We start from the raw sequence: 21,435 nt of genomic DNA on the forward strand, positions 1-21,435 counted from the left end.
CGAAATTCGATGCGGAAATAGCCCATCGTCCAAGGAATAGAGATCTATATTTTTGGTGAACGGACTCGGCCAGGAACAGGTTCGGCTTCCCTTATATTGGTACCTCGTTTCTCGGTAACTACTGGCCAGATCTGAACCAAATTTGATGGACAAATAGACTGTGGCTAAATGAATAAAAAAAAATGCTGTATTTGGTGGCCAGGCTCCGTTAGGGGAAGGATCAACTCAGATCAACTTGCTTTATATGTGGTACTTTATTTCTCGATAACTACTGGCTGAATCTGAACAAAATTCGGTGAGCGAGTAGCCCATCGTCTAAGGAATAAAGATGACTATATTTGGTGGAGGACTCCGACAGGGACAGGCTTGGTTCGGCTCGGCTCGGCTCGCCTGATATGTAGCAGTACTTCTCGGTAACAACGGTCGGATCTGAAACAAATTTGGTGGGCAAATTGCCCATAACCAAGGGAATAAAATTTGCTGTATTTAGTGGTTGGCCTCGGCTCGGTTCGCTTTGTGTGTCATACTTTATTTCTCAGTAACTACTAGAGGAATCTGATCAATATTCGAGGACAAAAGTCCATCCTCTAAAAATTAAAGTTTGCTGTATTTGACAGCCAAGCTCGGACAGAGAAGGCTCGGCCTGAATATAGTACTTTATTTTTCTGTAACTGCTGGCCAGATCTAACCAAATTTGATGGGACAAATATCCCACGGTCATGGAAATAAAAGTTGCTATATTTTGTGTCCGAGTTCGGCCAGGGACACGCATTGTTCGGCTTGGCTTGTATGTGGTATTTCATTTTTCCACTAACTACTAGCAGGATCTGAATGAAACTCGGTAAGCAAGTACCCCATCGCCTAGGAACAGCAGATTGCTATATTTCTAGCCAGACTTGGTCAGAAGTAAGTCCGGTTCGACAACAGACGGCTGTGTCCCACAACTTTGCACGCCGTGAGCTTCTGAGTTCTGTTCAACTCGGCTTCTTCTTGCCAGGACAATACGAACTCAACCAAAAATATGCGTTGCTCAGTTTCCAATAAAGCGGAGTGAATTGATCCCAAAAAAAAGATCTCGTAAGGATTAAAATATTGGATATATTTAGTTGTGAAAAAACAAAAATATCATGTACGAAGGTAAATCACGTATTTCTGGGTGCAGTCGCCTTTTACAAACTTGTCTCAATTTTGACCGAACTGTTGTGGTTTTCATGTATTTATTAGCGTTCTATGTTATGTTTTTCTTTTCTCTTTTGTGCAATATTAAGTTATGAAAGATAGGACGTACTAGCAACGTGGACACAGATTCATGGCCGCGATTGTATCTAGTGCAGCTAATGGAAATGAAATGAAATGAAATCTTTGAGTTTTACGTCCCACGGTTATGCCGGTTAGGCTAAAGGAGACGGTGATGATGAGTAATGAATGAAATGGTGGAATGAATAAAGTGGGAGGAAACGGGAGAACCCCGAGAAAACCCACGCACACGGTGTTTGTCCACCACAAAGTGCAGCTAATGGAAGAACGGACGATTATGCAACAGGAAACCTCACAGTATATGCAGTTCCCTACAATACTATTTCGCTTCCGAAGATGAATTACGGGACTATGCCACCAGACCCAGCCATGTTATGCTCTCGTCCAATAGTTCTTCATAATACTCTTTCCGGAGATTCGAATATGGGAAAATTTTTATCTCTGGACTATTTTGCCCTGATATATTTTCTGTTTGCAGCAAAGTAGGCAAAATACTGTCACAGTTTTCGTTGCTTCTCGCATTGTACTGTCACCACACACTAACTTATAATACTAACTTTGATAAGCACTGAAACAATATTTGAAGCGTATAGTTACCAAGATTAAAATAATAATGTTTTAAACACTAAAATTTGCTGAGAGAGAGAAAAATTTCCATGTTTATAATTCCTTACCAATTAGATATGAAGTTATGTATGACATAATGAATTTGATATACAGAACATTATAAGATTACGTGAATTTTACTCATTTCTCTACTTCAAAATACAATTCTGTTTCTCCATATAAACTGTGAGAACTCACCTTCTTCCGTCGGATCTTGGGAGACAAGAATTGCTTCTTATTATTAATTAAAGCCTCCTATTTTAAAATATTCCTTCAATTTGTAAAGATGCACTGTTATTATTTTTCTTGCTGCTAACAGAATCAATTATTTGTCTTTGCACTAACAGAACCAGTGGCGTAGCAGCTGCCCCCGCAACCCCCGCAGTGCGGGGGGGCCCCGATGCATAGGGGCCCCGAAGTCTTGCGAGGAATAAAGTTTTAAAGAAGTAGAACTTCCACCTTACTTGTGTCGGCTTTACAAGTGGGGCCCCTTCTCTATACTTTGCGGGGGGGGGCCGCAAAAGTGTGCTACGCCACTGAACAGAACTAATGTTTCCAGAAATTATTTGCCCAAATAAATGGTAATAGTCTTGAGATGTAATCGAAGTGACGTTAGTGTTTATTTCGACAACAGTCAAACCTGGGTAAGTGAGACCTGCATAAGTGAGAAAGCTCTGTTACTGTAAAAAATTTCGCGCTCCCGTCATTTTTGCATCCAACAACTTTTGTAAATGGAATAGTTGTAGCTTAATAACTAAGATTTAATTTTTTGAACTTGAATAATGTCTCGTGGTTTGACTAATAACGCGCCAAGTGTTGGATTAAATACAAAGCGGTGGATTTGCAGAAATACTAAACATTCAAGGATTTGCTGGGAATAATTGCTAGTTCGACGGTTTTACGAAGCGAAATGATTTAGCTCTCAAAAAGATTTGTGGCAAAAGCAATACAGTTGACAATATCATATGTAATTAGTGGATGGAAGATCTTCCGACCATATTAAATGATTATTCTTCAGAAAATATTTCTAACGCAGATGAAGAGAGAGAGAGAGAGAGAGAGAGAGAGAGAGAGAGAGAGAGAGAGAGAGTGCTTCTTACTGTTTAAAAAATCTGGCTTTAAATGTGTTTCAAATGAAGAAATTAATGCCCTACAAGAAGAAGAAACCCATGGATGTGAAAACACAAGCTAGACTTAGGCGAGTCATGGGCAACAATAACGTCCCATTGCCTAAATTCAAAGATAACGTAGGTATTGGTAACGTCTTACTGGTTTCACAAGAACAAAACGAACATGACATTACTGATAGCTACCAAACAAATTTATTGGAAAAATTTGAGCAAAACCAAGGAACTGAAAGTACTGAAGAAATAGTGACCAACTGTCAAGCAGAGAAGATTACAGAAGCAATATAAATGTTTTGAGAGATCACCAGTGGTAATGGAAGTATATTCAATCAAGTATATGACACTGAAAATATGATAAATGTTGATAAAAATGCAGACGATGAGAAACTTTTAGAATAAAAATGTTTGTTACATTGTTGTACTGTTTTTTTTTTTTTCCAATGTCAAATTTTACGAAATAAAAATTATAAAGTACTGTATGTTATATATGCACTTATTTGTCCTTCAACATTACCTCTACAAGCGAGACATCGGTTTTTTCGACCTGCTAAGTAAGAAATTCGATACCTTTGTAAGTAGGATTAAATAGGCATTCCCTTGTGATTCCACTTATCCAGATTTGATTATATATATATATAAACAAAAGAAAAACATACTAACCTTATATAAAAAGAGCTAATATTCGGTCTAACACTTTTTACTTCTATATTAAGGAATTGTGCTCCACCTGGACTTTGCGAAGAAATATTGTGATGATCACTACTGATCAGAATTAATGATACATCACTTTGATGTATTACATGCATTTTGTATGGCATCACTTTAATAATCCAATTATCGGTTGCAATCACTTTAACCACAGAACTGGTCTGGATGCTAATTTTATCAATTCTGAAACGAAAAAACGGTAGACGTTAACAATAGAATATTCATTTGTAATATGTAAGTAGTGAAAATAATTTTGGATTTACTTGTGCATTTGAATTATAAAGTCGTATTAAAAGAAAATGGATGAATGGACTCATACGCAACTTCTGAGTACACACACCATCTATAAGTTTTAATAAGTTAATCTATAGTCTTTTACATAACGATGTGAATTAAAAGTGACCTTAAAAACGTTATAGAGATGACTTCAGACTATCTTTGTGGACTCAATGTAAGCATCAATTGCTCAAAGAATAATAACAGGTAACTGGCTGAAAACAGAACAACTAAGGCAGGGTAAGCATAATCATTAAGGCAGGAAATTAGACAGCATTCTAATTAACACGAACCCTATCTTGATCAACGCAAGACATGCCATCCAGGCGTGGCAGGAAACAAATTCCATAAAACCTAGTGAGCACTGACAAGTAAAGGGTCTAAATGGATGAATCGAGTTGCGGCATGAGACATAGTGCACCTGATAGAGGATGTGAAAATATGTGTATGTGTAAAGTTATAGCGGCTGAGCGCCATAAGAAACGGAGGGGAGGGGGGCCAAAGTTGGTGGGTGAAGGGCTATGCTATGTTATTGAAATACATCAAATATACAGTTCAATCGTGAAAATAGTGAAAGATAGACAAAGCAAACGGTGATAGTTTCACATATTGGCAAAAGAAGAATGGGCAGAACAAATCACAAACCTCCGCCGCCATTTTGAAATTGTGATATTTTTTGAAATAGAAAGAGTCATGTTATACATCAATTAGAGCCAGCATGTTTTCAAAAAGTCAATTATGAACTTTAGTGATCGTTATATGCACTTATTTGGAAGCTTTACGATCATGTGTATAATAATTTACGAAAATCTAGGAGACTAATACTCGTATGTTGAAAGTTTGGATTATCACGAAAACACATGTCAGTTGAACATATCTACAGGGCAAGAAGACTAACAGTCTTAGTCTCTTAGACTAACAGTCTAGTTACATTAGTCTCCTAGATTTTCGTAAATAACTATACACATGATCCTAAATCTTCCAAATAAGTGCATATAACGATCACTAAAGTTCATAATTGAATTTTTGAGAACATGCTGACCTTAATTTATATATCACATGACAATCTTTCCATTTCAAAAAGATCACAAATTTCAAAATGGCAGATTTCAAGATGGCGGCGGAGATTCATGATCTACTCTGCCTATTCTTCTTTTGTCAATATGTGAAACTATCACTGTTTGCTTTGTCTATCTTTCACTATTTTTACGATTCAACAGTTTATTTGATATACAGTTCCGTAACATAGCATAACCCTTCTCCCACCAAATTTGACCCCTCCGTTTCTTATGGCGCTCAGCCGCTATAACTTTGCACATACACATATTTTCACATCCTCTATCAGGTGCACTATGTCTCATGCCGCAACTCGATTCATCCATTTGGACCCTTTACTTGTAAGAAAGGGAACTGATTTTTCCTTGGCCTCTTGCCTGGTCTCCTTTTCGGATGCTTCTGTGAGGTGATATCTAATCATAAACAGTGGAAATGTAGCTATTACCTGAAACAGCTCTGAATCGATTCTTGTCTACGCAATCCACTCACTTGACTTAGGAATTTTGCCAGTCTGGAAAATGTGAGGGATTTGTTGCCACGTAGGGAACTTCTGACTAGTCTACAAATATGGATGAATATTACTTTTAGAAAAGGGACTATATTTTTAACTGTTCCCACGGGTAATGGAGGTATAGAGCTGATTCACTAAATCCAACTTTCAATTTTTATTCGCAAGGTACTACTTAACATTTCGCACACCAACTTGTATCATTAAGAATACAATCAATAAGTGTAAACTTTCATATTTAAAATTTTAAGACCCATTTATGATCAGTTCATAACTTTGCTCACGATCTATGAGGCTACTAACAGATTCTTGTGTCTGCATCAAGATGATTAACAAACTTGTGAAATTTAAGCGCGCTAGTAACCGTATTACTGCTACTTATGATAATGAAACCATCGCCAGAGATCATTTTGAAAATAACAGATTTTAGCTGCCCACCTTCTGCAGAACAAAATCAATTCACCGACTGCACAAAATATTGTAGAGTCCATTTACGCTCAATTTAAAAATCTAGAGAGAAGGAACGTTATCTTCCTTAAGAGAAACTTTAAAATTTTAAATATTAACTGCAAAATAAAACATCTTATTTCATAGGACTCACATGTTTTATTCGACTAATACACTAATTATAGGCTCTTATAGTTTTTAAATATTTTAGTACCTATCTTTTCCCAAAAGCCCTTGTTTATTTGTTTTATTTTGTCATTTTACCTGCTATCTTTGTGTTTTTATTTCGCAGTTTTGCTAGCCATTTTCGGCTTTTTGTCATTAATTTCGGGCTCTACTTATAACAGCTACTGAAACTAGTTTTTTTTTTTTTTTTTTTTCAAAAGCAACTATGCTTGCCTTGTATATGTGTTATGCTAAATATCATACCGAGTTGAACTATAAAACTGAAATACATAAAATGTATAATCCCTGACTGGTATTAGAATTGCCTCACGTCTTCCTACTCTCTCTCTCTCTTAACTGATACAAGTTACCATTACTATAAAACATATCTGTAAAAGATTTTGTTAGTTCTTATTTGTAAATGTGAGATTTTCTTTATCAAAAGAAGACTAAACAATAATTTTGTCTTTTAGTCTGTGAATAAATTCAGGCACGCTAATCTTAAGGATAATCACACGACAAAGAAAACTGGGATTTTAAAAGTACGTTTCACTACATATGCTCCCTTCAATCTTCCACACTCATCATCACGCGCAGGTCTCGTAACTGCTCGTAAGGAGACCGACAAAAATAATAAATATATTGATCTCCTTGATAAATATTGGTTTGTTTCAATTGTCATAGAGTCAAGTGGTACTTGGGGTCAAGAAGGAGCTATTATCAATGAAATAGGTCATCGTATACCACTTATATCGGGAGATAAACTCTAAATCATTCCTTATTCAACGTATCAGTATCACCGTTTAACATGGGAACGTTTCAGCCATTTTGCCTACGTTACCCACCGGTAAAGAATTAAAGAAGATTTTTCTTCTATAAGGTGTTTCATAATTATTCAGAATAATTTCTATTGTAGTCAACGAGATGGAGTTCATAAAAGGAGAGTCGAATTTCAACGTACTTGGTTTACGAGAAACGATACTAATATATTTTTGGCATTAATATAATATAAAACTAGATATTGTTGTACTTAAAGAAATCTACACAAAACTTGTTTAATGTTTTCAACACTGCACATATCTCGTGATGAATTGTCTACTATTTTAGAAGCTTCTTGTTTCTTATTTATTAAATTTCCTTTGTCCTAAAGTAAGTATTACCATGTAAACAAATTATGCGTTAATTTAATATATTGTATTTATGTAATATATTTAATAACCTACCAACACATTATATAAATAAAAAAAAATAAAACAAAAAGTGAATTACCTTCTAAATTCTGTATCAATATCCGATGCCACATTTCTCCATGTTGTATTGCCAGAAGCATAGATAGAGAGGGTTTTGGCAAGTGGATGGTTCTTCCATCTGTCTCTTGACCACGACCAAACAGTAAAGGCTACTGCTACAGGAACTACCACAGCTACAAGGCAGTACATCTTCCATACTAAGGAACCACTGAGAACTACATTCTGGAAGTCTATGTTCCCGAAATAGGACAATCCAACGAGATATCCTACAATAAAAGTGCAGCAAATAAACAATAAAAAGGAAATATTGAAACTAAGCTAAACTATTTTAGAAATGCTAGAATGCAATAGATGCGTACGCTTAAAGAATAATTTCAATGGGATATTCTTATCTTTTGCTGTCAGGTAAAATTATATAGATTTCTTGATGGCCGATTATTATTTCCAAGTCCGGGAATCGACCTTGGAATCTTTCAACACATTTGTCATGATAGACCTGTTTCGTAAGCTCATATGCATTTATACAAGCTACCACCACAAAGAGAGTGTTTTAACTTTCTATGCGAAATGATTAAAGAAATATCGTAATTTTCCTTCTATCTCGTCACAAAGAATACAGCTACAACGCTAATCGAGAATATACCACCAATATTTCAGCGAAAGAGTACACAGAACATAGAAATGCTATGAATTACGAAAACATGGAAACTCTATACATGCATGTATCGTATACATGGGAAAGTTGTGTGTATAAATCACGATTTAAACGACTTGTCATTAACATAAATATATTTACTATACACTAAGTTAATACTTACATTACTAAAAGATCAGAACAGTATTTTAAAAAATAAGAAAACAAAAATAACACTAGCTAACAAATTTAAACTTTTTGTTTGTTACATGAGAAAGATCACCTGATCTAAAAGGAACTTTTTGCGCTGAATTCGAATATGCACTCGGTTTCTCTCCATTACGTACAGTTTTCCCGTAACAGAGGGATTTTCGGGAAATTCCCTCAAAAATTTCCCTTTTTCAGATATTTTATTCCCCTAGCTCCTGTCCCCTTACATATAATAACATAGAAATTATACCTAAGTATACCTTGATTTATATTTAATAAACCCTAAAAGTTTCGTAAAAATCGCTTTGTTCTTTCTAGAGAAATAAATATATTTGTATGTATACTGTGTGCACTGTTTATTGCACCTGATAGTAATGCTTTCAGATCTCCTGAGTTGGGGTAAAAACGATTTGCTTTATTACTACAAACACAGACATAAAAATTAATATTTACAATAGTCAACAACACACTTGTATTGCTCTCTGTAAATTAGAAACGTGTATAAAAATAGAATGTACTTCCAACGTATATTTTTTTTTAATCGTACAATATATGTATATCTTAATACATAAATATACAATTCTCCAAGTTTTTTCGTTTTGTTCATGAAATGGTTATTAATATTTGTTATCAAATGTAACAGAATGCAAAAGAAAGAAAGAATGGAATACAGACTCATTGTTGACAACAATGAACTAATGCAGTCTGAATTTTCCACTACAGTATTGTTTCCCCCCTCCCCCCGCGCATTTCTTTCTTTCTTGTGTTCTTGACACCTGGTGAGGGAGTTTTGTACATTTTTATATTGACGTGTGGTTTAACACTACTTCACTTTCAAAGTTGTCTTTGCTGCTAAGAGTGCTTTCATGTTTGATCTTAGCGGCATTATACCCAACTAAGACCAGAAGTTTAGTTTGTGACCAGTACAATGGCGTCAAGAGGACGGCGTTCGTGTGTTAACTCACCAAATAGTTTTTGTTATGTGTGTGGCCAGTTTGTAGTTAAAGGACAGTGTAGATCCATTACGCCATCGGTGAAACTAGCATATTATATATATTTCGGATGTCGTGTGGGAGATCAGGACATAACTTGGGCACCCAACATAATTTGTGCGTCGTGCTACGTCACTTTACTTGCATGGGCCAAAGGGAAACGGAGGTTCATGAAATTTGCTGTACCAATGGTGTGGAGAGAACCCACCAACCATCTGGATGATTGTTATTTTTGTCTCACAGTAGTTAAGGGACATTCTAAAAAAAGCAAATACACAATAAGTTATCCCAACGTTAAATCCGCAATTAGACCTATTTCGCACGGGGATGAACTTCCACTTCCCGAGCCCCCTACCAACTGAGAAGAGATATGGCCAAAAGACTCTGATGATGATCATGACCTTGATGAACCAACGACATCAACATGTACATCCAAGGATCCAACGTTCATCCCTGACTGTGTTCGCGAGGCACATTTCATCCGGCAATGTGAACTTAATGACCCAGTCCGTGATTTGCACCTGACAAAACAAGAGGCGGAACTTCTGGGATCAAGGCTCCAGCAGTGGAACTTATTGGATACAGAAACGAACATATCAGTGTACAGGAAAAGGCATGTTCAATTTTCAAGCTATTTCTTAATGCAAGATAATGTGTGCGTATGTACGGATATAAATGGGTTGATAGCGGAGCTAGGAATTCCTTACGTTCCAGAAGAATGGAGGTTATTTATCGACGCGTCAAAGGTCAGCCTTAAAGCTGTCCTTTTACATAATGGAAATAAAAAACCTTCTATACCACTTGCGCACTCAGTGAAGATTAAGGAATCCTATGACACCATGTCAACTTTGCTAAATCTTATAAATTACAAGGACCATTGTTGGCAAATATGTTGTGATCTCAAGGTAGTTGGTATTTTATTAGGACTGCAGTGCGGTTACACGAAGTACCAATGTTTTTTATGTTTATGGGATAGCCGAGCTGATGACAAACATTATGAAGTGAAGGAATGGGAACCTAGAGTGAATTACGTACCTGGAGAATGCAACGTCAAATACGCTCCTTTGGTAGATCCTAATAAGATATTACTACCGCCACTTCATATCAAGTTAGGACTTATGAAAAACTTTGTCAAAGCCATGGACACATCTGGTGAAGGTTTCAAGTATTTGCGAGATAAGTTCCCTAACCTGAGTGACGCTAAGATTTCAGCGGGAGTGTTTATTGGTCCCCAAATTAGGAAATTAATGCTTGATGATAGCTTTGACAGCAAGTTAAACAGTGCTGAGCTAGCTGCCTGGACAGCATTTAAGTGTGTTGTGCGCAACTTTCTGGGCAATAACAAAGCTGAGAGTTACACAGAAATCGTACAGGACATGATACAAAAATACCACCAAGATATAATGGCAATGGAGAAAAGGTACCAGGGACGATGGGATCCTTCAATGATGGGGGACTATTGTTGGGGTCTTGTTAGAGAATGCAACATTTCTTACAAAAGAAGGAAGTAGTGTATGTTTTTGTAACCCAATGGAAGTTTCATATATTGTGATAGTTTTGATTGTCTTTTCAAGGCCTTTTGGTATATTTGTATTATTGTTTATTGTAAATTGTCACACTTGTAAATTATATTTTATATATGTGTTTGTGGTAATAAAGCAAAACGTTTTGCCTCAACTTAAGAGATCTGAAAGCATTACTATAAGGTGCAATAAACAGTACACACAGTATACATACAAACATATTTATTTCTCTAGAAAGAACAAAGCGATTATTACGAAACTTGGACGGTTTGTTAAATATGAATCAAAGTATACTTAGGTATAATTTCTATGTCAGTATATGCAAGGGGACAAGATCTTGGGGTGTAAAATAAACGAAAAGGGAAATTTTTGAGGGATTTTCCCGAAAATCCCTCTGTTACGGGAAAATCGTACGTGATGGAGAAAAACCGAGTGCATATTCGAATTCAGCGCAAAAAGTTCCTTTAAGAACAGGTATTTCCTTTTATGTAACAAAACCTTTGTTAACTAGTGTAATTGATTTTAAAGTAAGGCACACTTGGTAGTTGGCTGACTTTGTGGTGGACAAACACCGTGTGCGTGGGTTTCCTCGGGGCTCTCCCGTTTCCTTCCACTTTCTTCATTAAACCATTTCATTCATTACTCATCATCACCGTCTCCTTTAGCCTAACCGGCATAATCGTGGGACGTAAAACTCAAAGATTTCATTTCCATTTTCATTTGGTAGTTGGCTGCTGAATGCGTGCCAGTTCTTTTCCGCTCTAATTCTGCGTAGACCAAATTGTCTCAAACTCAGGGCAATTTTTAGTATAAACGCATTCTCGAAACCCTCAAATGTTTTAATTTTTCACTCGCGTCGTATACAAATGAGTTTCTAGTAGCCCCTCTCAGCTCAGCTGTGTGAGAAACTCGTTATCAAAACGTCATCATGGCTTAAAGCAACAATCGTGAACAATGAATTGAATAAGCTTCTCATTACACAGCAATATGTCCCAACAATTCCACTCGGAAATAAAAGCAACATTTAACATCAAACGTAAAATAAAGATTATTATAAAGTGAGCATTTTAGAAAAAATATAAAGATTCATTGTCTCATTTTCTCATTTCAGACTATTCCCTTATTTATTTTAATCCACATTTAAAATAAATCACCCAATCTACCCTTCCAAATGCTCCAATTATAAAGACAGTAAAATTATCAAAATTATTAGCAGCAAGTTGAAGAAATGACTCCTTAAGGAAACCAACTTTAAATGTTATTGTATGTATTCACTGTGTAGTATTTTAAAACAATTTAGTACTGCCAACGTTATTTGACTCTCGTATTTCTCTAAGATATTTAATCACATCGAAATATCTAGATAAGACAAGTAAAAGACTAAATACTGTATACTTTCACAGGTTTCTACCTTTTTTTTTTCTTTAAAGAAAGAAGTTCCTTTAATACAGTATAATAACAACATTTAGTGCTCCCAAATGTTTCTTCTGATCTAGAAGCCAGTTCAGAATACCAGCAGCAATAATAATAAAAATACAAATTTGATACACAAGCCTACATGTTTTGGCTTTACAGTCAAAGTAATTAAATGTGTTACTAGAATTTAAATATATATATATTTGAGCTTTAAGTTCAAACATTCGTTATTCGTTTGAACTTCATATCAAATTTACTATGATTTGTTTTTAATCCACCCAAGCACATAGATTCAAAACTACTGGCAACCAAAATTTGCCAATACTAATATCTAAAAACAAGGCTAAACAAGACGCAAGATTCGTATATCCAGTGGCGATCTAGAACCCGGGATCTATCGACCCTGATATCATTTAACAGAGGAATTTTCAGAAAATATTCACTGCTTTATGCTCTAAACTAGCCTTTTTCCAAAGTGTGCTCTGCGGAGTCCTTGGAGCTCCGCGAATGATTCACAAATGCTTCGTCCGAGGCAGTTATGAAAATTACAAAAGTATGTTAGCTGCTCAACTAAACTAAAGTGACAAAAATTAAATTGCTGCTCTCATCTGGCGGGAAAAAATAAGACTACTTCTACCAAGAGAAAAATATTTTCTGTAATAGTACTTTGAGTTCATCTTGCTGGCTCGCTAGGTGGAAGCAGTAGTAATATACAGAAATCAAATCTTGGGAGTTTTACGTTCCACGGTTATGCTGGCTAGATTAACGGAGACGGTGATGAGGAATGAATCAAGTGGGAGGAAACGGGAGAACCCGTGTTTGTCTACCACAAAGCACACTTGCCGCGAGCTGGGATCGAACCGGGACCTTACGCACCAGAGGTGAACGCTCTATCACTGTGCCACCGTACCCTCTAGTAATATACAGAGTGGAAAATAAAAATGTAAGCCTCTACACTGTTTAATTGTGAATAACTTTGATAGTTTCATTTTCTTCTTTCGTGTAGATGGTGTGCAATAAATCTAAGAAAAAAAAATTAGTATCTCACGATCCTGTCAAGTTAGAAAGACGAAGATCCAGTCTAGTTGGTATATAAACTTCTCATTAAAAATAAGAGGATCCGTGTCCCAAGATTCTTGAAAATTACCGTTTTAAGGGGGGCAAGAGAACACTTTCTATAATTTCATTCTCCACATTGAAAGCGATGTTACTTGTTGTTTGTGATCGCATCACGAGTAAACGGTTGAATAATTTGAAATGAATTTGCACTCTGGGGGGGTGGGGGGGTGGAGGGGGTTAAAACGTATATAAATTCCTAATTAAAAACAAAAGGACTAGTGTTTCAACGCTTTCAGAAATTTTGGTTCTAAGGAGAAGCTTTTTTTCCTATAATTCTTTTCTTCACATTGAAAGCGATGCTGATTGTTGTTTGTGATCACATCATGTGTTTGAAAACTTTGAAATGAATTTTGAAACAAAATTATCTACATTGAACTGAGTTTTTACTGTTACTTTAGTTAAAGGATTCATCCTAATAGAAGTAGAAGGGGGTTCAAAATTTGAGCCAAAAATACAATATATCAGGAGCCCATCAAGATAAGAAGATGGAACTCGTTACATAAATTTCTCATTAAATCTAAAGCGAAAACACCTCTCTCCGTTTTTTGAAAATTTCTGTTTTAAGGAAAGAAGGACAGTTTTCTCTATAGTTTCCTCCTTCACATTTAAAATGACACAGCCATTGGTTTGTGATCGCATTACGGGGAAACGCTTAAGCAGTTTGAAATGGGATTTTCTATATAGTTTGTACCTACCTCAAACTGTGATTTTAAGGGAGAAAGAGTTCAAAATTTATGCCAAAAACAGAATATCTTATGGAATTTTCATTATTATACTTTCATCGATATGCGTATCCTAAGGAAGAGAGGAAATATTTTACATGAACCTAATTCCCCCCGTGCAAAGTGCGGGCACTTCACCTAGTCTTTAATTTAAAAAATAAATAAATAAATAAATAAAAACAGTAGGACTACAGTCCCTTTGTTTTCGAAGTACATACTCTAGTGTTAGTACAAAGGATAAAATGTGTTTCTCCACGTGTCAGTTAATTGCAAATCGAAAACGCTGCACTTAAAAAAGGAAATTACAAAATATACTGTAATTTCCTTTTTTAAGTGTGTGTCGCCCTATACTACCTTTATTGATTCAACACTAACGGTAATCAAATCGTGAAACTCTGCAATCCTTCTCGCGTATCTTAAGAGTATTCATATGATGTATAGTAAAGTTATCGTACCTAGGAAGATCTTTAATCGTAAAATCTATTGGAAGAAGAAAGCAAACTGAGAACTCTAAATCAGAATTTTTAAAAATACATATCAAACATTTGTTCTTCCAAAAATAATTTTAAAAAATCCATTTAATAAAGCTTTTTATTTCTGGCTTCTGAACTTGAGGTACTATCCCAGTATTTGACTGGCGTTTTGAGAGAAACCAAAAGAACGTTCAGATAGGACGGCTGGCTCAGGGATTTGAATCCTGAGAGTATAATAAGTGATTTTATTCCTATTCTATATTTTATAAAAGTACCCACTGCTTTATTACTCTACAAAATTGTCTACTTCGTTCTTCCTAGAAACTGGTACATAAACAAGTGTCAATGATGCAAAATGTATCCCACTAAACGTATGAAGTTCGAGCTTTACGGATTTCCTTGCATGACTTATTATTATTATTATTAAGTGAAATGTCTGATAAATATGCACCGAGGCTAAAGGAGACGGTGACGATGAGACGGATGATAACGGTGATATGACGAATGTGAAAAAAGGGGGTTTAGTTGATTATGAGCTTAACATCCCTTTCAGCAGCGAGGCTATATGAGACGTAGATCTAGTGATTAACGTGGAATCCGAAGCTCCTGCCGGGTGAATGGAAGAACCATAAGAAAACCCAAGCACACAGTGTTTGTCTACTACAAAGCCCACTTAGCGCAGCTAGTATCGAACCAGGAACCCGCGCCAGAGGTGAGCGACTGCTGCGCCACAAGGAAATCGAACAATACATGAATGCATAAATGGTATTTTAAGTAGGAATATGGCTTTAAATATTTCTAGAAAATTTAATAAAATCATTTTACGAAATAAAACTAAATGGGCCTTTTTTAATAAAAGTTCTGGGTTTTCACAAGCCTGAAAGTTAGGAACATGTAATTAAACTTGCAGAATGCCTTTTCTGAATAAAATTCACTTGCACGAAATTACTGATTTGTTCTTTTTCATTAACCGTGTAACAGCCCGATTAACGGTTGTTTACATTCTATTTGAGTTGGCTCCCGGATTGTAATGTTTACCGGTTGTTTAGGCAGCGTTAAAGTTGGTTCGTGTATTGTAATACTGCACCCTAGTGCTTCAAAAGATTCGTTTTGATGTTAATTTGTTTCGTTGCCAATGAAATAAATGGTACAAAATATTATTAGTTTTATATGCGATATGCAAAACACATATGAGATACGCAAACACACCAATAATTTACCACGAAAATTTCGAATGTTTCTTTCTACAATTGTTTCGCGTTACTGTAATAATTCCACTCATGTTATAGCTTAATATAGTGAAAATTTAATTTACACTTTTACTCTATTTTAATTTACCTTATCTATAGAAATATCAATCCAAAATGAGTTTTGGCTGAAGAAAATTTAACTTCTCATGCTATTTTGTTGTTTTTCGTCGTTCTTTTGTTAAGAACATAGCGATCATTTCGGTTACGATCGCGAGAGGGCGTTTGAATCGCTATACGTGAACCTAACATCGTCAAAATGGCGATGTTGCAACCAAATTGTAGGAAATCGTTGCTACAGCAACGGGAACGATTGCAAGAACTAACTAGGTGAGATTTAAAACTTCATTACATGATTACTTCCAATACTTGGGAGATGTTATTTAATAGGTAAAACGATTGCTTATTTATCTAGGGTTTTGTATAATAACAGAAGGAATATAAATTTGTTTTTGTTCGTAGTCGACTATGCAATATTAAAACCGCTATTATTAAGGTCTGGTGACGCGAGGATGATGACGCAGTGAAACGCCGTTTTACAGTGTAAGAAGAACGATGGCTTAAGTCGGCTCCTCAAAATTTAGAAATTTCGTAACCAAAAGTGTAGAATTTTGGAAGTTAACCTAGTATAAATTGCTAATTGGTCTTAACCTAAGTTATTTTGGAAGAAAAGAAACACTGAGGAGTCTGACCGAAGTAAAAATTCATTGAAACAAGTTTTGGCCAAAAGCCATCGAGTATTACTTCCGCCATTACGAGTGATATGAAGTAATGGGGCAGGAAGTATAGTTGTTGGAGTTCATTTCGTCGGCTAATGGGACCACGTCCCATATTTAATAGGACGTGGAACTAATACCCTAGGAGATTGATTGCAACGTGTAAATAAATAGGTTTGCTAACCTATCCTGTCCTGTGAAGCCAGGGATCCAGGGAACAAGGACCGAGAGGACTATTTGTAGGAACCTCCGCTAATTTGGTAATCTCTATCCATTTTATTTTATTTTCTTCTTGTTCCGATCATAAACAGACTCACTAATTCACCAAATGGAGTGCTTCGAAATAAATATGTGTAGTTAAAGAAAAAGGCGTTACGCGTTTAGACAGCTCATCTCGTTTCCACTCAATAAAAAGATATTATAAGCATGTGTGATCAACATTGAAAATTGTTGGTGAATTTTACTTTGAGCGCACCGCTTGATATTAATGTGCCTCTAATATTGTGCCATGTCAGAATTGATACATTTCTTTCTTAGTGCTAGATTAAGTAATATTTTCACTCTGAAATGTCTCTTTGAACGTGTGCCTCATTAAATCATGTGTTTAGGTTGCTTAGGTTAGGTAAGATTTAAATTGAACGTGTCCCACAATATACAGCTATCTTGATTGTTAGGTTAGGAAATCAGATTGTGTGCTTACTATTAAATAATGTCATGTTATTTTGTCTCGTGATATATTTTGGGAAATGTATACTTTGATTGCTTGTTTAGGTTAGGTAAATTGAACTTGTGCGTTTACGGTTAAATAGTGTCATGTTATTTTGTTTCGCGATTTTTTTTTTTAAAACATGTATTTCAATTGCGTAGGATAGGGCTTTATGTAGGTAGAGAAATTATATTCTGAACGTGATTTCGCATATATATAACTTGGATCTTAAATGTGAAAGGGTTTCGGTAAATTAGGATAGTAAATGTACCGTGTTCATTGCTGTTGTCTCATGATATGCAAGTGCATACTTGATCTGCGCAGATTTCAGCTAACCTCCAGTTGTAGTTTTTTTTTTTATTTAAAAAAAAAATCTTGTTCGAATATGCTTCCGTGCAAGACTCTGTCTTGGGCACATATTTAGTTTAAGGGTGCCATTAACGCATTATGGAATTTCTTACATATTTGCCTCATCGGAAGTCAACATAGCTGGCTGATGTTCAACTTTATTAATACACATATACTTACTTACATTTATTCAATTTGTCCTTCTTAAACACAATCTGAAATTTATCATGTGTCCATTGCTCTTGAAAATTAATGACATTATATTGTGAAGTTAAAAGTGATAATAATGTTGATAATGACGTTCTAATCTCTCATAAGATATGTAAACCCTGGCGTAGAGAAGTAGAAGTAGAGCATTTTTTTTTCATTTGTAAATATATCATCTCATTAATAGTAGATTTTTTTTTTTTTTATCTTGTAGTTGCATTATGTACGGTTGATATATGCTACTTACTTGTCCTAAAGTACAATGAGAATGTAGTAGCAGTCATGTAGGGCTTATGTTGTCGCCTCATTTAAATTAATGACAGGGTTATAAACAATGAACGTCTACTTAATAATAATCTTAGTAATAATAATGTCATTTTTGTTAAATGAGTAACTAGAGCGTATGGACCATTAGTTCTTGAGTGATCACGAACTGAATATGTATCGTAAAGATATTAAAACTTGAGAATTGATACAATGTTTATATTAAGTTAATGTAATAACATAACCTCGTAAGTGATTTGAACATACTGCGATGAAGGCAAATATTTGACAAACATTATTCTGTTACTCCTGATAATTGTTACAATGTAACTGTAACTGATGGCACAAATAAACAATCACGACAAAATTTCAATTCTATAATTTCGAATACTGCTCATAGAGTTAAGAATATGTGAGTTTGATATATATATATATATATTTTTTTTTTCATTTAATTTAAGTTTAATGACGTCGAGTCGTCTTTCATTCCGATTAGCCACTCAACAAGAATCTGAAATCTTTTGATAAAATTTGTTGCGCATGTTTGAATTGAATTTTTTTTTCCTTTCTCCAAATACCATAATATTTGGGCTGTTATAATTGGCAAGAGCTAACATAACCTAACATTAAGTTTAAATAATTGTAAAATAAAATGGTTTGTTATAATTGGCTTCGTTCAACCAGGATATATTTATTTATTTTGATGTTAAGACATAACCAAAGAAAATGGTGTGTTATAACCGTAAAAACGGGAAGAACTTTTGTGAATATCTGATGTATGTATGTGTGTGTGTGTGTGTGTGGTTTGTGTGAGCGTACAGCTTAATGAGAAGGGAATTCGTTGGTATAATTTGAAGTAACAAATTTAAACTGCAAAATTATCCATCTTTGTCAGTCTACACAGAGGATCATGCGGTCGATCACATAAAGACAATGAATAAATAAACAAACACTAAAATTATCCTGTAAAAACGCCTGTAACTGTAAGGTGACATCTATTTTTCAAAAACAAAACTTATACGCATTATTGAAATAATCTCAGATGCTATCCAATTTTAGAAGTATAAGTAATCATTATATAAAAATCAAAATATATAAGTAATCGAAATACATATATGTGGATCTTAGCTCAAACATCCCAAATAATGTGAAGAATCGGGATCCAAAGTGTGCGCTTTCCACTCCTATATCAACGAAGTCTTAAGTCATTACCCGTAACAATAAAATTATCGGGCTACGAGCCGCAGAGTACGTCCAGGGGTATCGAACCTAAACTCCTAACCTAACGTAAGCCGTTTAGTAACATGAAGAACACAGTACGTTTTCACTATCTCGTTTGTACGCATACTCACCGTTGCTAACGCGCCTACTCCTTAAGGACGCAGCTTTCTACCTGCGATGATTCGGTTAGATACAATTCGCGCTTTTTACGGGTTAAATTCTAACTTTAGTCATCCGTTTCTAGCAAAATTTTGGAAGTGCACCGGGAAGAAATGGACATTTTGCTCGTTCGTTAATAATATGCAAGGAGAGGGAAGTTGTGGTATATATATATATATAAACATAGAACTATTTGGTAAGCGGACTTCTTCGCGCAAAGTTACCGCATGGTTGGATTCCGGGAAAGTAACGGGCATTTATATTCTGAACATGGCTGTAGTGTACAGAAACTTCTATTTAGCATTATTTCTTTCCTAACCCTATGCTAACCTGATCCTACCCTATCCTGCTTATCCCAACCTTAAACTACTCTACTCTATCATACTATATATTATCCTTCTAAAATGGTCATAAAAATTAATGATCTATAAATTTCCGCAGCTGTTACCATGCTTTTTCTCGACAACCAGGCGGACGACCAACTTTGGAATAAATGCCCTCTTTAATGTCAACCTAGTACAAGTTGGCCTGTGTTTTTACCACTAAGTCGTACCGTATGTGTCTGCATGCTGCATTTAGATCTATAATTGTTAAGCCCTCCTAAAGTGAATCTTCACCCAATAATAAAGCTTGTCTCTCTCACACACATACACAAAACTGCAGATCTGGATAAAAGAACTATGTAATTAGTGAATTCATGTTTTGTCACCTAAAATAGGATATCACGTATGCTGCTAAGAAAGGGAGGAAAAGGAATCACTGGCACTTAAATATAATTGGAAAGGTTCTAGATCACAGGTCCCCCATATAGGTTAGTACCTAGGTTGGTTCCTTCCCGTGGCCAAGTTTAATATTTAATTCAAATAGTATTGCCGAGCGAGCGTTAGCGAGTGAAGGCGGGTTACAGCCCCGCAGGGCACGCTGTTTTCGTTCTCTATTACAGCTAAATGGGAAGGGGGACCCGTGTTCAAGAACCTTCCCAATATATTTCTCTGCAACAAGGATGTTCATCTTAATATTTAATGACAGTACCTTGAAACCACACAGTAATTCAATGGAACGCGATTTACGTTTAATGAGAGTCATATACAAACCTTATCCTAAACACACACAATATTAATTACCTTATTTAAATACATCACAACTGTATTTTCATTATATCCTATTTTACAAATACAGTATATTTCAAAGTAAATATTGATAACATATCAAACAAAATCGTTTCTTTGGAACAATGTCATTCTCATTAAATGGTGCCACGAAATTATAAACCTAAAAACTAAGATAATGTAGTACCAATGTCAATCGTATTATAGCCTGAGGATATTTCGTTTCCTACATTTAGAAACGTCACTTACCAAATGGCAACAGAGAATGAGATAATAAAGCAATAACAGTCCTCCGAAGGTGATGTTCAATGAAAAACAGATCCTCACTTCCTAGCCAGTTCGCAAATATACATTGTACAGTGAACCCAGAAGATACAAATTCACTGGGAGGAAAGATACAACATATTGATATCAAAATATAAAGTATTGTGAAAACTACTGTAGTTTCAGCCATTGCATTTGCCCGCAAATCGCTGCTCACGTGTTCTTTTTGCCTCCACTCAAGTCTGCCAGGTTTCAGATTTTTTTTCTATGATGGCGTTGTCTTTAACACGTATAGAGATATTTAACGTCATTCCGTAGCAGTTAGTTCGAATGTATTGCAAATTTTGCAATAATTGCATTTTACATGTTTTACATTGCACAGCGCTCTACTAATTTAGCAAAGACTCTTGCAGAATGAGCTCGACAATAATATAGAAATAGCTCTGATTACTTGTGCAAGAGACATTGGTCAATCTGAAGTTGCTCAATCTATACTGAGCATGGCCGCTGGCAGTGAGAGGAAAATAAGCATTTGCCCTGGATTTTCAAAGTTGTTTAGTTCTTGCATATACACGTCAATACATACTAATTTGCAGTTTAAGTTTAGACACACTAATCAAAATAATATTTGGAAAATTATAATTCTTTTATTAATTTTCTTCTTATTGTCTTCCAAAAGACTTACGCTGGGCAATATTAAAATAC

The 21,435-nt window shown here is 35.4% G+C and overlaps 1 protein-coding gene across 1 annotated transcript in view; it reads right to left on the minus strand.

Moving 5' to 3' along the window:
- LOC145667083 (E3 ubiquitin-protein ligase TM129) overlaps positions 1 to 21,206 on the minus strand; it is a 46,687-nt gene extending 25,481 nt beyond the window's left edge. Inside the window, exons 1-3 of the mRNA XM_081734800.1 lie at positions 20,716 to 21,206; positions 7,420 to 7,666; positions 3,651 to 3,881 (exon numbers count right to left, since the gene is read on the minus strand). Coding sequence (XP_081590926.1) covers positions 3,651 to 3,881; positions 7,420 to 7,666; positions 20,716 to 20,920 — 683 coding nt within the window. The 5' untranslated portion in view covers positions 20,921 to 21,206. The remainder of the gene's footprint in view (positions 1 to 3,650; positions 3,882 to 7,419; positions 7,667 to 20,715) is intronic.
- Between the last annotated feature and the right edge of the window lie 229 nt (positions 21,207 to 21,435).

Source organism: Thermobia domestica, chromosome 12 (assembly GCF_964235325.1).
Source record: "Thermobia domestica chromosome 12, izTheDome1.hap1.1, whole genome shotgun sequence".
Taxonomy (NCBI): Eukaryota; Metazoa; Arthropoda; class Insecta; order Zygentoma; family Lepismatidae; genus Thermobia; species Thermobia domestica.